Below are 17,402 nucleotides of genomic sequence, written 5' to 3'. Positions count from 1 at the left end.
ATGTATATATATATATATATATATATATATATATATATATATTGTCTTGGCCTTTGTTCCAATGAGATTAAACACTCTCAGAAACACCAGGACTCGGTAGATTAACTTCCATAGAGTTTACTGAGACTTTGTGAAACTGCAACACAGTACATAAAATATTGTATTACTAAACAAATAAACACAGCGTGGGAGCAACAATGTACGTTAGCTAGGCGAGCTACGTAGCTATTATCATAATAATGCAAGCTAATAAATTAGCGAGTAGCAACAGAAGTATAAAGCTAATCTGGTGCGGTAGCACGATAAATATCTTGGCCGTCTGAACAATCACACAAGTTAAAATTCTCGATAGTCTGGTAATACAAAATAAACACTACTTACAGATGTTGCCTGAGCAAAAGGAGAAAGAATTGTCCAAACTGAGGAGCTGACAGCTATGTGTGCTTACATGACAGGAGCTGGAAACTGACTGCAAACTCCTCCTCCTGGTTTCCCAGCATGCACTGCTCACAGATTGCTTTAACTAAACCTATGATGCTGAACTGAATAAACAACATTTGCCTGAAGCATAACACTCCCTGCTTGGGGTCTCAAGAGAGCCCACATTTACGAACAAAATCAGTCTTTGGAGAGAGGAGCAGAACAACTTCTGCGATATGGCGGAAGAAAGTCTTTTTGTGTCCATCTTTGACAACTTCCACTTCAACCTTCCGAACCAGCCCATCTTCTCCAGGAAAGGTCTTTGTGATGACGCCCATAGGCCATTGGTTCCTCTTTGCCAGGCTGTCTTTTAGAAGGACGATGTCCCCTTCTTGAAGGCTTGTCCGTTGTCCTTGCCACTTGTGCCGAAGCTGCAGCGTTCTGAGATATTCGTGCTTCCAACAATTCCAAAACATGTCCGCCAGAGCTTTAACTTGTCTCCACTCCTCTCTGAGGAGATCTGCCTCCCCAAAACTGCCTGGTGGGGGAGGAGGCACGGCCCTCGTCTTGAGGGTCAGAAACATTGCTGGAGTAAGGATGAGAGGTGATTCTGGGTCTGATGAAACCGGGATGAGCAGTCTAGCGTTCATGATGGCTGCCACCTCAGCCATAAGTGTTGTTAGGATCTCGTGTGTCTGGAGAGACTTTCTCTGCTCAAGCAGCATGCAGTCCAAAATGCGGCGAGCAATACCAATCATCCTCTCCCATGCACCGCCCATATGAGACGCATGGGGAGGGTTAAACACCCAGGTGCAGCTCAATGTGTCCAGGTACCGCTCCACACTATTAAAACCTGGATTCGTCTTATCCATTTCTAGTTCGTGGGAGGCCCCAATGAAATTAGTTCTGCAGTCAGAGCGTATCTGCTTCGCGGGCCCCCTTACTGTAAAGAACCTCCTCAAAGCGTTGATGAAGCTGCTGGAACGCATGGTCTCAATCACCTCGATATGAACTGCCCTCGAACACATACAAGAGAACATGACGGCCCACCGCTTGGAGTTGGAGGCTCCTCCCCTTGTACGGTGTGAGACGATGTCCCACGGTCCAAAAACATCGACGCCTACGTAGGTGAAGGGAGGTCCGACTTGTAGTCGTTCTGCTGGCAGGGCTGCCATTTGCTGACGTTCTGTCCTTCCCCTCAATTTTCTACATATGACACATCTGTACAGCAAACTGCTGATGCAGCGTTTACCACCCACGAGCCAGAACCCTGCAGCTCGAATGGCACCTTCGGTCATATGTCTCCCTTGGTGTTTCACTGCCTTGTGATAATGAGACATGAGCAGGTTTGCTAGGTGATGCCGGCCAGGTACGATGATAGGATGAGTCTCATTCTCACTCAGCCCTGCCTGGCCAATCCTGCCTCCTACTCTTAGGAGTTGATCCTGATCCATGATGGGATGTAGCTTCCACAGGTTGCTGGAAGCTGAGATGTTGGACCCTAAGTTGATGTGCTTCAGTTCCTCTGCATAACATTCATTCTGGACACTCTTTATAATGCACACTTTAGCCTTTAACAGCTCCTCTTCTGAAGGATGACAAAGGTGCCACCCCTGACATTCATTCTGAATGGAGTGGGCAAAGGAACGGGCTACATGAATAAGGCTGTGAGAAGAGTGTCAAATCTGGAGAAGAGTTCAAAGCGCTGTGGGTGTACTACATCTCTGGGAACATGTGTGAGGTTTGTCACCACCTGAGGACGCACTTCGGAATCGATGTCAGGGTTAATGAGACCATATGTCTCTTGGGTTTCAGACGGATGTACAGGTGAGTCATGAAGAAAGGCTGGTCCCTTGAGCCATGCTGTGCTGCCAAGTGAGGCTGGGGTCACGGTTCTTGACCTATTGTCAGCTGGATTAAGATGCGTTGGAACATATCTCCACTGACCAGGACAAGGTGATTGGAGGATGCGTTGCACTCTGTTGTGTACATAGACATAAAATCTCCTTGACCGGTTGTGGATGTACCCCAGTACCACCTTGCTGTCCGTGTAGTAGGTGATGCAGTCGAATGCGGTGTCCATCTCTGCGACTAGTCTCGGCGATCTCGACAGCCAGCACAGCCGCACAAAGCTCCAATTTTGGAATGATTAGGCTGGGCTGAGGAGCCAACTCTGCCTTGCCAAACACAAAGCCAACTTTAGCCTGCCTTTGGTGGGTTGTGACCTTAATGTATGCCACAGCAGGCTATTGCTTTGACTGATGCATCAGCAAAGACACAAAGTTCTCTTCCCAGCGCATCTGTAGTAGAGAAAGACATATAGGGGCGCAGTATTTGGAGCTCCCGTAGGTCTTGAAGTGACTGTTTCCATCTGGTCCACTCGATCTCCATGTCCTTAGGAAGAGGTAGGTCCCAGTCCTTCGCTTGCATAGTAAGCTCTCTGAGTATGAGTCTGCCGTGAACCATAATGGGTGCCAGAAATCCGAGGGGGTCGTAGAGGCTATTCACGGTTGAAAGTACCCCTCTACGGGTAAACAGCTTCTGATCGTCTGCTATCTGAAAAATGAAGGCGTCTGTATGCATGTTCCAGCACAGTCCAAGACTGCGTTGGATAGGCAGGTCATCGATGAAGAGATCAAGGCTGTTGAAGTTCTTAGAGCGATCTTCGACAGGGAATGCCTCAATTACAGCAGGTCGATTTGAAGCAATTTTGTGTAGTCTGAGGTTAGAAGCTAATAGCATCTTCTGTGCTCGTGTGACGACATCGATGGCTTCCTCTTCGGTGCTGAAAGACATTAAAGAGTCGTCAACGTAGAACTCGCGGTCGACGAATATTCTTGCGTCACTGCCGTAGTCGGCTTCTGCTTCCTTAGCTGCCCGTCGTAGGCCATACACAGCAACAGCTGGTGAGGGACTGTTCCCGAAGGGGTGAACCTGCATTCTGTAGTCCACAATATCGGATGTAGGATCGTTGTTTCTGAACCACAGGAAGTGTAGAAAATCCCGGTGGTCCTCCCTCACAATAAAGCAGTGAAACATGTGTTCGATGTCGGTCGTGATTGCCACCTGTTCCTTCCTGAACCTCATAAGGACGCCTAGCAGGTTGTTGTTGAGGTCAGGCCAGGTGAGCAAAATGTCATTGAGCGACACTCTCTCGTATGACGCGCTGCTGTCTAAGACTACACAGATCTTATCCGGTTTTCTGGGATGGTACATGCCAAACAGCGGCAGATACCAGCACTCTTGTCCAGGTTGCAGTGGTTGGGCTACTTCTGCGTGTGCTTTCTTGAACATCCTTTCCATAAATTCTAAGAAGTCAGCTTTCATTTGTGGCCGTTTTTCCAATGAGCGCTGAAGTGAGACTAGATGGTCGAGAGCCTGTTTCCTGTTGTTAGGGAGCCGCTGTCTCGGTGACCGAAAGGGCAAAGGTGCAACCCAACTTTTGCAAGTGTCCTGATGGCACTCGGTTTCCATTATTCTCAGAAACTCCAGATCTTCTTTGGATGGAGCAAATCTGTGGTCGTCGGGAGTACGAGCAAAAACAGTTCTCCCTAAGCTGTCTCTGGAGAATGCCGCTTGGTTGCATATAGAAGTTTGTGCTGAATGGTGGTGAAGTTCAGAGTTTTGACCAAATACCTCCTTCACTCGGATGTGGTTGCTACACGGCTGGAGATAACTTGCACGGCCATTCTCCAAGATGGCTGTTTTACAACTTCTCACTTCCAGTGGTTTGTGGGCCCCTCCAAGGCACACGTCGCCAATGATGACCCATCCTAGGTCGAGCCTTTGAGCGAATGGAGCATCTCCTGGGCCGCTTATTTGTTCTCGGACCTTGTGGACCCGTAAGATGTCTCTACCGAGAAGCAGGAGTATCTTAGCATTTGGATCCAGGAGTGGTATTCTGTCTGCAATGCTTTTCAGGTGGGCATGATGGTAAGCCGTGTCTGGTGTAGGAATTTCAGTGCGAGCATTAGGGATTTGATTGCGCTCGAGGAGTGTAGGCAGAGGGATGCTCAGTCTCCTCTCCACTGGCTCCACGGTGTAAGCACTAGCTCTCCTCCCCGCTGTTTCTGTGCATCCCGCGCAGGTCTTGAGTGTAAAGGGGTAAGAGCGTGTGGCGACCTGAAAGACGTCGAAGAACTCTGATCGAGCAAGTGATCGATTGCTCTGCTCATCCAATATAGCGTACATTCTCTTAGACTCTCCCCTGCGTCCATTTAGAAACACGCTTACAAGGCAGATTTCTGCACATGATCTGGTGCTCAGACCTTCCCCACATACTTGAGTGCATGTCGACTTGACCTCCTGGTTGTCCGCTTTGTCCTCCTCCCGGCTTTCCTTTGGGGAGGAAGGTGACGACTTGGATTTCCAGATAGGTGGGTTGGGGTGGAGTGCTGACGCATGAGCAGTGCTTTCACATTCTGCACATTTTATCTCAACAGTACAGTTTGTTACAAGATGTTCAGTGGAGGGGCAACAGCAGAAGCAGATGTAATGTTCTTTTAAGAGCTGTTTACGGTCATCGATGCTTTTCTCCCGAAAGCCTCTGCATTTCCTCAGAGGATGGGGCTTATTGTGTAATGGGCAATGCTTGTTTGGTTCAGCTCTTTCTCTATCTCCTTTGGACTCAAACTTGGCGGCACCTGAAACCTGTGTCTTTTGAACATACACAGACGTCTCTGTGGGCCTCTCCCAGTTATTCTTCCTCTCTGTTGGAGCTTGTAAAGAGAGGTTAAAGCCTGGGTCTGTGCGAGCCCTTGCCTCTGTGCAGACAAAGTTCACTAACACAGAAAAAGGTGGAAAACTGACGAAGTGTTCTTGTTTGAATCTCGTCCCATGATATATATTTTTCTTGTAAGTTATACAGAAGTTTTTCGATGATGGGTTTAATTCCTCTTGAGGTATCCAGGTATGACAAGCCAGCAAGGTAGCCATCCTCCTTGGCTGCTTGTAACTCTGTTAGCAGGTCTGCCAGATCTCTGAGTCTCTGTGGCTCCTTTGTTGTAGCCTTTGGGAACTTTTCTAGTTTGCTGAACAGAGCCTGTTCGACGGCTTCAGGTGAGCCGTATGTCTCGTTGAGACGCTGCCATGCGCAGTCCGGTAGCGGGATTCCTAATGTTGACAGATTTTATTCTCTTTACCTGCTCTGCTGACTCCTCTCCCAGATACTTGGTTAGGAGGTTGAGTTCCTCTGCAGCAGAGAGATCTAGGTCAGTGATGGCATTTAGGAACAATGTTTTCCAGGCCCAGTAGTTCATTGGCTGATCATCGTATGTGGTGAGGCCTGAAGTCACCAAGCGACTGCGGGCAAGATATTTAATGAGGTCTCCGGTGGTGGCAGAATGATCGTGGCCAGCTCCATGGGCTATCCCATGAACAGGAAGGTGCGTGGGAGATGAGACACCATGCCTGAGGTTCTGTTGTGGAAGAGTTCCGCCAGACTGGGGGAAGTAATGTTGCAGCGTTCCCCTCACCTAAGGGCCCTCAGGAGCTTGTGGCCTGATGGCATCATAAGGAACTGGGTTTTGGCTTGTGTCGAGTGGGCAGGGTGTTAAAGGGTTAACTTTGGTTGCCAGAGCGTTGTCACTAACTATTATAGCAGATGGATGCTTGCTGTGCAGGCTAGCTTGTGCTGATATGAAGGTGGAGGTGCGCTGGTGTTTGATAGCTTGAGGAACCGGGCTATTAATGTCACTGAGCACTTCGAAGCCCATATCTTGTAAGCCAGCTACGAGAGTATTTGCCTCTGCTATGGCAGCATCTTTTTCCTTTTCATTGTTTAATGCATCAAGCTTAGCCTGAATGCATGCCTGCTCAACTTTAAGTTCAATTTCCCTTTATGAATGTGCTGCTCTTGCTTGTGCTGCTTCGGCCTTTGCCTTAGCCTTAGCAATGGCGATGCTAATTTTTGAGCTAGCTGATGTGCCAGATGAGCGACTGCTCCTTGAATGCTCAGACTTAGCCTGGTTATCCTTATCCCCTTTGCTGTTGCTGCCGTGTTGTGACATGTTGGCTTGCTGTGTTTTCGATTTCTGAAGGAGACAGCTCTAGCAAGACTTTCTGGACGTTATAACAGCTCTCTCTTGAAAAAACGAAGCTCCGCGTAGTTGCGATTCTTGTATCTCCTGTTAGCTTGTTGCCGTCTTTTCACTGTCTTGGCCTTTGTTCCAATCAGTTTAAACACTCTGAGAAACACCAGGACTCGGTAGATTAACTTCCATAGAGTTTACTGAGACTTTGTGAAACTGCAACACAGTACATAAAATATTGTATTACTAAACAAATAAACACAGCGTGGGAGCAACAATAAACGTTAGCTAGGCGAGCTACGTAGCTATTATCATAATAATGCAAGCTAATAAATTAGCGAGTAGCAACAAAAGTATAAAGCTAATCTGGTGCGGTAGCACGATAAATATCTTGGCCGTCTGAACAATCACACAAGTTAAAATTCTCGATAGCCTGGTAATACAAAATAAACACTACTTACAGACGTCGCCTGAGCAAAAGGAGAAAGAATTGTCCAAACTGAGGAGCTGACAGCTATGTGTGCTTACATGACAGGAGCTGGAAACTGACTGCAAACTCCTCCTCCTGGTTTCCCAGCATGCACTGCTTACAAATTGCTTTAACTAAACCTATGATGCTGAACTGAATAAACAACATTTGCCTGAAGCATAACACACATCTATATATATATATATATATATATATATATATATATATATATATATATATATATAAATTAACACACACATACATGCATGCACACAGCAGCAAATAAATTTTGCAGGGTTTGTTCCCTTCACTTTACCCAGCAGTGGTGAAGCAGACACGAAAGTCTGCTGGAACTAGAAGGACTGTGTTGTGTTTATTGCAAAAGCTGGGAGCAAAACATCACTAAACAAGTAGTTTCTCACAGCTAGCTTAGCTTTCTCTGCTCAGACGTTATCACCGCTCCCCTCCTCTATGCGTCTCTCTCTCTTTCCAGCTCGACCTTACTTGGGCCTGTTCTTTTAACACAGTGCTGTAAACAGCACCTTGTCTCTGCAATTTGATACATAACTCTTGCAATCTGTTTATTAATTTTTTTAAAAATCATTTTAATCTGGAGGGCAAAATATTTTTGGCAGTAGCCAGTTGTCAACCACCTTGCTAACATCTAGACAACCGCTAATGCGAGAGAGTTACTAAATACATAAGCAAAATAATAATTTCTCTTGCTTATTAACTTACCAGAAGGTTGTGGAGTGTCTCTGATACTAGATATTTCTTGAAGCCTCTTGCCACAGCCGCTGCAAAAGTTCGGTGATTCCTCAACCAGTTTTTTTCCACAGTTTGTGCAATACATTAAGCAGTCTTTATTGTCATCCCTCTTCCCCAAATTACGAACGAGCGAAAAGCAGAATAACTTCCGGTTCAAATCTCGACCGGCATCGTCGTCCAATCAGCGATGTCTCATGTTGTACACTGGTACCAACCTTTTCCGGTTGTTTTTTAATTTGTCGTTGTGTTTTTTAATTTGTCGTTGTGTTTTTTAATTTGTCGTTGTGTTTTTTAATTTGTCGTTGTGTTTTGCACTTCTCAGCCACCGTAGTACGGTAGAGACAAGGCTGAAACAGATCAATGCAAAGAGCACAAGGCAATTTACCTTAAGTATGAGTGGTGAGCTGGGTTTCAGCTCCAGCATGCCTGTGGGGCTCAGAGCTTCAAACACAGGGTCCGGGTGGTAGCTGAAAGTCATGTTTACCACCAGCACAGAGCGCACGTCATCCATGACAAAGCCAATCTCATCGGGACTGCTGCCTGCCTCAGAGAAGCTTTTATCAGATCCAGCCACAGAGGGCGCCAGACACACCATCACGGTGTTGTTGAGAACTGTGCAGTTCTGAAGAGGAAGAAAGAGAGAGAGATGGTTAGTGAGGAGCAAGGACAAGTGAACAAAAAAGAAAAGTTCAGCAACCAAAGAAGAATTTGCTTCCTGTTTAAAAAGATTTCTACCTTGTTTGCAATATTGAAGATGAGGAAAGAAATGTTAGTTCAAATGTACATTGTATAGGAGCTGAAACAAGGTTATATGATGCAAATGATTAAATGTATCTGTAATGGCATAATGAGGAAAAGGCGGCTTAATAACATCAGCGCTGTAATCAGTGTTGATATCATCTGGAAATCCCCCGTGGGGTTTGACACTTAGAACAAATTAGACTGTAATGACACAGAGAGAAACTGGAGTGGTCAGCCAGTAGCCGTTAACGATAACACAGCATGGCAGAGGAGACCTTTAGTTTCACAGAATGTTAAACCCAAACATCGTGTTGCATATGTCACATACTGCAACATAAAGTGTGTGTATATAATCACAAAGACAGAACAAAATTGTATTTATAGGTCAATAGATTCACCTCTCTATGGACATCTTGTGGGACAAAGGAAGCAGGTGGGATATTTTTACTTTCAGCTTAGAGTGGGAGAGGGAAAAAGGTTAGCTAAGCCCCGTGGTGCTGGGTGAAGAGTGGGGGATTTGCAAGAGCTGCTTTATTGCTAGTTGACATTTCAAAGGTTAAACTACTAAAAGGAAATTCAACATCAAAAACAAACAGAAAATGGGCCCTTGGCAGGTTGACCGACAGGGCAGGTGTGTGCGTCTGTGTCCCTGGAGTGTGAGCAACGTTATTTTTCCTATAGGAAAGGAGAGAAGGCAGCAGAAAAAGAGACACCTGTGTGTCTCAATGGCCGTCTGTCTGTCTCATTTGTCAAGATAAGTCAATATTTTGTTTTTGAGTCTGACCACTCACGTTTTGGGATTGTGCAGCTCCATACTTGGCTCTCATTTTGGGCTCTCTGATGGTTGCCAGATTGGTTCCAGTAATAGTCAACAGGGTTCCTCCACTAAGATATTAAAAGAAAAAACAAGAAAACTAATGAAACAAAGAACATGTCTAAATTCAGTCATGTGACAAGAGACAATTACATCTGCTGCTTTTCTTCACTGTATACACTATTCAGCAGGTCTATCAGTGGAGGTAAATGTTAATAAATCTATTCTCTGTGGGAGCCAAGAGGGCTCTTCAGATGGCGATCCAACATTAATGTTCACTTGTACCATAGCCTTTCACCTGCTTATTCGTGGAAGCTCTTTTCCGACGATGACAGCAACATTACAACCCTTACATAAATGTTAAAAGCTTGTTTAACCCCATATGCAGGATGGAGAGAAGAAGTGGCAAAAATGTAGCATTAATCCTGAGAGCTTGGCTCTCATCACCGTATTTCAAAAACCCCAGATGTGTTCAGAGTGATGCAAAGTGATGTGTTTAACACGAGACACACACAACATTGGTGTCAGTGATCTGAAATGATGTGCAACATCTCTGACCTATTCAGGTTTATATGATGCTGACCAACAGAGACATGGGTTATATGGGGGAGAGGCCTCTTTACCCATGAAGTGCCTTCTCGACAACCTCTGCTGGTCTATCAAGCTGAACTTTATCTGATGTGAGCCATTATGACTGCAGCTGAATGAATTAATGTATAACTTCTAAATCCAGATACTGTGAGTCACCACTGGATTAAAACAATGATACAGTGGTAGAAAGTGTTCTGCATCACTGTTTACATGTTTTAAAATCTTTGAATATAAACAACCTTCAGCAGACTTCAGCTGACTGTTCGAGTGGTTCTGCTGCCTTTTTGTTCTTTCTGAGCTGTGGCATCTGAACGCTTCAAATCCACCCAGCAAGGCATTAGTGTCAGAAAAATATACACATGCACAAAGGCCAACTTTGGGGTGGATATGTTTTGTTAAGGCCAAATAAAACAGTCTGAGGGAGGAAGGAGATCCCAGTCTGAGTGAAACTGGCACTATGAGGGGACTGAGGAACAAGCAGTACGAGAACGCCGCCTCAGGCCAGTAACGGCTTTTCAGAAGCTGAAAGGAGGCTGGCTGATGTTGACTGGAGTCTGGTGTGAAAAATGAGCAGACAAAGGAATTTATTGGCTTTACATGCAGTTATACATTTGCTAATGGGAGAGGAGCATCCATCGTGGTGGGAATGAAAAAACGAACACTCTAAAGAGTACATACATAGTACATAAGTGAGAGGATATGAAGCTTTCCCACATACAAAGTGCCCATAACTGGGTATGTACACTGTGATACACTGTGTAAACAGGTTGAAGTGCCATGTAATTGCTACAGTGCAACGCAAGAACAGATCTCAGAAATACAATATCTGTGTTTTAGATGAGGGAGATTCAGCCCTTTGTGAAGTATCCCCACAAACAGGGTCACTAAAAGGGATGCAGTGACAAAATAGCTTGGTAAATGAAAGGATGACTGATGGAGAGAACCACACACCTTTTCCTCTGGGAGCGCGGAGTGAAGAACCGCACACAAGCCGAGCCACTGAGGTTATTTCCCCTGAAGGCTAGAACTTGTGATTCCCATTCTCCTTTCCCCTCTCCAACCCTCAAGTCTTTCATTCATTCCACTAAAAATGAGACTTCTCGTCCTTCGACCCCTTTTTCCTTCGTGATGAGAGTTTGTCTCCCTGCTGAGTTTTAAACGCGAGTCCTATTTTCACTTCGATCCTTTGTGACGATGCAGAAGAGGATTGTTACACTGAAAAACGTGTGTGTGAAATGGAAAAAAAAAATTACAAACCTGTCTAAAGAAATGATGCTCTAAAATAAAAACTCTGGTACATGCTCTGTACAAAACAAATCAAATATCTAGTTTTTGTTCACCAGGGATTCAAAGAGCTTACAAAACATCTGAAGGAAGTGAAGATTTTCTTTAACTGCAAACTAATCTGAACAGAGCAGTGATTCACTTAAAGATTATCTTGAGGAGACAGAGTTTTGTCTTTGGCATGTTGCTCAAACTTGCTGATATTTTTAACTTTAACAAACAAATCTTTTGTGAGATTTTACTGAGGAAAGAAATTCTAGTTCCTAGAATCATGCATAACTTGTGAAGTTGTGTGTATGTGGCACTGAAGTGTGCTGGAGTTTCTAGGTCATGCTAGTGAGCCATTAGCCTGTGGAAGCTCCAAACGTTTCTTTTTTTTCCCTCCTCCACAAACACAAGCTGTGTTGTTCCCGTGGCTATGTAGTCTCATTTCAATAAGTCAAGTAATATTTACAGATACATCCCTGCTACAGGAGCCTCCTTTACTGCTGCGCCTGCACGCAATGCTTTACTTTTTAGATATAAACAGAATAAAAGAATATGTCTGTAAACATCAAGAAAAGTGTGATAATGGTGGGGAAAACTCCAGACAGGGAGTATGTTGGCAGAACAACACACTTATTTGCCTTTAAACAAAGTTATAATATCAGGTGAGATTGTTTAAGCTACTTGGAATAAAAAGCATTTACTTGTGGTAAACCACCACAGAGGATTAATAATGTATGAATGCATTTGTATCTGTTCTGCAGATGTACAGCACATCAAGCAGAATTGTAGATCAAACACTGTACTGATGTAAATTATAGATAATGAAATAATCATATGACATGCTGATGTACTGTATTATACAGTGATGCCTGATTGTGTCAGATGCATGAAAGCTACATTCTGCAGTAAACCTGAAGTAAACTATATTTTATGTGAATTTGACCCAGTTTTTTAACATTTCTCTAAACCACAGTGTTCTTTACTTTCAGGGTGTGCAGTGCTGGGTTTATGACAGAAAAAAACAGCCACGTTGTATGAAAGTTTCATCTGTGCTGCACCTGGACTAGCTGAAGGGGGAGGCTGTGGTTGCTAAAATACCTGGCGATGCTCCAGTCAGGTTCAATCTTGAGGATGGTGGGATCGTCTGTGTAGCTAAACTTGACCTCTGGGTTCCTCAGTTCAGCAGAGTTAATGTCCACCATGACTGGTGTGGGCCCTGGAGCCTGGCCAGCTGGGGTCACACACACAATCTCCCTTCCACTGCGCCTGGAAGAGAGGTGGGTGAAATAAGCATGAAAAGACATGGAAAACAGAGTTAAATGCAAAGGTATAGGCTTTGATGGAAGTTCACTGTGAGACAGACAATGAAAATTGCAACTGCACAGAAGAAAAACAAAAAAAAGAAAGTAATCCTTTTTGAATAACTCTTTAATTATTCATTAGATGCAACAAAATTGGAGTCCCACAGCCACACATAAAACTGACAGTTGCCCATCTACTAGGCAAACATTTTTCAGGCTGTCCACCCATGGTTTCCTCGGCTCAAATCACACACTGCTGTAGTTCAAAGACATCACTTCATCTCTTTGTCTCTCTGTCTGCCTCTCCTTCCCTCCTGGTGCTTTTGCCGGCTAACCGATTTGAAATGGCTGATCAGGCTGGTCGACTCTGTGTGATGCAACTCCTGCTCTGGCAGACATGCAGCCAGCTGTAACCTGCTGGGATTTTCAACCCACTGCCAGAAACTTTGTGCTGCACTCCAGCAGCTCATTCAACTTCTATCTTTCACCTACTGGGAGGAGATGCTGTTGACCTAGCAGTGGTAGGGATGGCTACCTGTGGGTAAAGTTGTGCATATCTGCATAACCAAGATTTGTTTTTAGCAGGTGTGTTTGCACTGTGGGTAGTTCTTTTTATAAATGCAGCAGACAGGAAGGAGATTAATGCTCTGTGAGTTTGTGTTTGGAGTCACCCACTTTCTGTTTATAGTTTTCCTCAGGAAAAGATACACTGCAGACATGTGCACGCAGGGAAAGCAATATGAATTTTTGACCATGAGAAGAGCAAGCTGATCCGTACACAAGTCCTCCCCATCATCTGCTGTGAAAGTCAAACCAACAGTAAGATGGAAGATGGTGAAGATGAAACAGAAAAACCAATTTCTGTGGCTCTATCCTGGCACCTTGCAGCGATCTGGGGTGGGGTTGGCAACTGACCAAAAACTGGGATATTTGGCGTCTTTGTTGAACATGTAGCTGCTGTATCCCAGGAGGCAATTTCAACAGCGTCCTCAGACAGAAAGGGGACTAAAGAGGGGATGAAGACAGACGGTGGAAAAAAAAAAAAAAATGAAGGACGATTTAAAAAGGGGGGAGAAAAAAGAAAAAGATTTTCCACATTCCACTGGCGCTGTGTTTCCATGGCAACTATTTTCACAACGCGGTAGACGTCAAGGGCGCCTGTGGTGGCACGTACGTATTTTTTGACAAGGTTGCGGTCGCACAAAAGAAGCAAAGAGAGGATACAGAAAGAGAAAAGAGGAGGAAAGAAAAGGGGTTGTACAGAGAGATAAGAGGATGAGTGACTCAGGGTAAATAGGCTTTGATTAAAGCGGAGGCCCCACTGAATACAAGACGCATTAAAGAGATGGACTCAACCAGTTCATTACTTTGACCATAAAGGTTATTGCTGCTCAGTGAATGAAAGGCCAAGACTATTATATTCACCTTTCTGGAGATGTGCTACAGAGCTTGAAATTGGCCTCTACTTTTTCTTTTGATGTGATATTAAAAATACTTGATAGGTCCAAGCTCATTAGTTTAACCTGTCACTTGTTGCCTCAGAGAGGGAAGCTACTATTAAAGAAAAAAAGATATCCTCATCCAACAGAAAAACAAGACAAATAGTAAAAGGAATATTTTACCTCCTAGCAATTTCTCAAGAATGCTTTTCTAGTGACATCTGCCAGACACCATACATGAGTGGATTTAGTCTAGAGCTCAGTTTGCTGTAAGTTTGCCAGGAGGGGACTCAAAGGAACAATAGAATTCTTGGCTAGGGGAATTAGAGTCATATCTAACTGGATCTATGTCTTCTCGTCCTAAAATCCTGGCACAATCTCTGGCAGAGTGAAAGAGACGATAGCAGGGAATGTAAATTCTGAGAGCTATAAAAAGGAAGGTGAGTGAAGTAAAATGAGGTGGCAGGATTGCATATTTTGAACATGGGTTCAAAGTAAAGTTACCAACATCATTCACCACCACATAATTCCTTTCAAATTATAGTTGTTCTCTGTCTAAATGTGGGTGATGCACTTAAGTCATTCACATCATAACTGAACAATGATACCAGCTTTCTGGGGAAAGGCTACACTGTCATTCTCACAATTGCTGTGAATGACTGCATTGCAGGTTGTCCTCTTACCGACTGCATTTTTGTTTTAAAAAACCTGCAGCAAATCAGCAGCAACCTCTTTTTTAACAGGCGATGACTGTAATTATTGTACACTGTGAAGTGGGAAAAGATGGCAGCTTGATGAAAAACTAAAAGATGGAGGGGGAGCACAGGCTGTATTATGGCCTGCAATCATCGTTCGAGCAGCATAAGACAAAAAAGAAAACAATTTCAACAGAAATAATCTATAAACTGCAGCTAGCTTTTACTGCAACAGTAAGACCAAATGCACATTGTTCAATTTAATGAACACACACGTCCCCAACAGCACAATGACAGTTATAATGGTCTTTTTCTCAGTGAAAAAAGCTCTATAGGTGAAGTTTTGTGACAACATGGCTATCATTTTTTTTTTTTTTTACTTTACAAATCTTCATTGTCACCAGTTCTGAATACTGAATGCTTCAACTTAAATAGGATGAATCACTTTGAACACTGAACTGAAACAACAAACCTCTGAGCAGTTTAGATTAACTCACCTCTCAAAGTGGCACAAGTGAAGTCCAATTTTCACAGATACAGCACTGCCTGCGTTGAGATGACTGCCTTCAATGGTGATCCTTGTTCCTCCAGATAAAGGTCCAGCCGAGGGGTGGACACGGGTAAAATATGGAGACTAATGAGGGACACAGATGGGGGACAAACGGGTCAGGACATACTTATTGTGTGTATCATGGCTGTCAAATCCAATTATAAAACCATCCAGAAAAACTTTGCCACAGTTAAATTAGCTATGCTTACCACAAAAGTGAAAGCTTTGGTTGACAGTGTTTTGTAGTCGGAGTGAAAGCAGTCCCTCACACACACCTCCACCTGAGCCTCCTGCACTCTGTAACCTGTTGCATCATTTAACTGGCACACAATCCTAAAATAAGAGAGAAAAATATGTAAATAAATGAGAGATCATCTTTTCACTGACTGCTCTTATAAATGAATGAACATTTGTTACATTTAATCTTTTTTCAAACACTTTACATGATGTTGACTTATCTATAAGGAGCATCTTAATTCTTCTATATTTCAAAGTATGCTGGTTTAAAATGGTTTGTAGTGAACCACTGCATTCTAAACGTACACCAATTCAACAACCAGTCAAGTAGGTGGTTTATTTTCATCGGTTTAGAACATGTACAGTGATGCTCTGGTAGTTCTTCTGTAAAGCTGGTGTGTGGTTCTAGCTGGGATCCAATATTTTTTTGACTGGTTGTCCATGGATGTGACCCACAGCAGTTCTCTGGTCCACCGTGTGGCACATAGGATACAACTCCTGGGATGGATCAGAGGCAGGGATGTTTACACTACAACCAGCAATGATGGATTTGTCAAAGCTTTAGAAGAAACAGAGACAAGTGTCGTCTACGGCAACTAAAAGTATGAATGAGGCTGCTGTAGGAAAACCAATAAGGAATCCAAGGATTTTCTTATCTTTATAACTGTGAATATGTTGGGGGGAGATTCCTTTAATTTGTGTTGCTTTTTAAATGGATTTTTGGGCTCTAGCAGACTTTGACAGGTCAGAGAGAGGGGATGACAGCTAAGGGCTCCAGGCCAGGATTTAAACCTGGGCTGAGACTCTAGTATTGCAACATGATCTGAAATACTAGCTTAAACTACAAAACAGGAAAGTAGCATTTCCTTTGTTCTTTGATCAGCTGAGAAACACACTCCAATCTGAAAGAAAATTTTTTGTTTTTAATACTCATTGGGGGGAGTTGTGACTTTATTCACAAAAACAACAAAGAACAGAACAAATAATCATAAAAAGCATATCTGCAGAGTTTTCTGAGTGTGTCCATGTGGATGCCTGCATCTGTGCGTACTGTAAAACCATAAGCAGAGCACTTAGCCTTGGGCGCTGGCTAGCCTAATGAAAATCCACTGGAGAAATTATTGAGCGAGGGAGGAGTGGTGGTGTAGCCCGCAGGGAGGACACACACGCACACACACACTAACTTCATGTTTCACCCACTGGAGACACACTTGACTGTTAATTAGCCGGAGCGAAAGAATGAGAAAGAGAAAGGCTGAGAGTGCAGAGGAGAGACGGAGGCAGGAAAGGAAGGACAGAGAAAGTGAGAATGAGTGTTAAAAGTGAGGGAAGCTGATTAATTGAACGTGTTCAGATTCTACACATCTCCTCAGCTTCCCCTCCCTGAGATAAGTTATTAACTCTCCTGCTTTCCTCCTCCCTGCAGGTGGCCATGGCAACTGCAGCGCTGCTGCGACACTGAATTTCACATTCCGATGCCGTGTGTTTCAATTGTTTTTACTTTCCCTTTCATTCATTTCCCGGTCTCCCGCTATGACGGGGGCCATGATTAAAATGCTGGACAGCTCTCAGAAATACGGCTTCACTCGCATCATTACGGCACAGATGGCAGGTGGCTACACTGAGCTGTTATTGCTTGGTTAGAAAGACTGGAGGAACATTTGTAAAGTTGACAACATTATAAATTATCCCTCACTCATTCATATAATTGAGGTGGAAAGTGAAATAGTAAAAAATTAAACACATGTCAGATTGTGACACACTAACTACTAATATAGCAATAAATAGAAGTACATTAGGCTCTGCTTTTACTCGCTTAGGGCAATGATTTACTTTTCTCAAAGTGAAGTCAAATCTAGCTTGTAAATATTTAATGACTGAGGCGAATGACATAAAAAAGTCTAATTTCCTTGCACTCCAATTCCCCCTTAATCAGAAACTGGAAATGTGAGAAGGCTGAATGAGGTACAAGTGTTGGAAGAGGGAAACTGAATAAGTGACTGTGAGAATAATGTATCTATATTTGTCAAAGTAACTGGGAACCTCCTTCTCTCCAGCAGCTGACCTTTGACCAGT

General features: G+C 43.8%; 1 protein-coding gene and 1 long non-coding RNA gene across 7 annotated transcripts in view; both read right to left on the bottom strand.

Annotated features, from left to right (window-relative positions):
• LOC121636690 (plexin-A1-like) overlaps positions 1-17,402 on the bottom strand; it is a 190,814-nt gene that overhangs the window by 28,926 nt on the left and 144,486 nt on the right. For all 6 annotated transcript variants that reach the window (XM_041980425.1, XM_041980427.1, XM_041980426.1 and 3 more), the window contains exons 14-18: positions 15,299-15,422; positions 15,037-15,173; positions 12,203-12,370; positions 9,219-9,312; positions 8,072-8,308 (exon numbers count right to left, since the gene is read on the bottom strand). In XM_041980425.1, the coding sequence (XP_041836359.1) occupies positions 8,072-8,308; positions 9,219-9,312; positions 12,203-12,370; positions 15,037-15,173; positions 15,299-15,422 (760 nt within the window). The remainder of the gene's footprint in view (positions 1-8,071; positions 8,309-9,218; positions 9,313-12,202; positions 12,371-15,036; positions 15,174-15,298; positions 15,423-17,402) is intronic.
• Positions 102-883, bottom strand: LOC121636691. Its single transcript, XR_006009756.1, has 2 exons — positions 382-883; positions 102-136 (listed from the first exon to the last, which is right to left on the bottom strand). It is a non-coding gene; the product is annotated as an uncharacterized LOC121636691 (long non-coding RNA).

This window comes from Melanotaenia boesemani, chromosome 3 (genome assembly GCF_017639745.1).
Source record: "Melanotaenia boesemani isolate fMelBoe1 chromosome 3, fMelBoe1.pri, whole genome shotgun sequence".
NCBI lineage: Eukaryota > Metazoa > Chordata > Actinopteri > Atheriniformes > Melanotaeniidae > Melanotaenia > Melanotaenia boesemani.
This window is presented reverse-complemented; position numbering and strand designations above follow the sequence as displayed.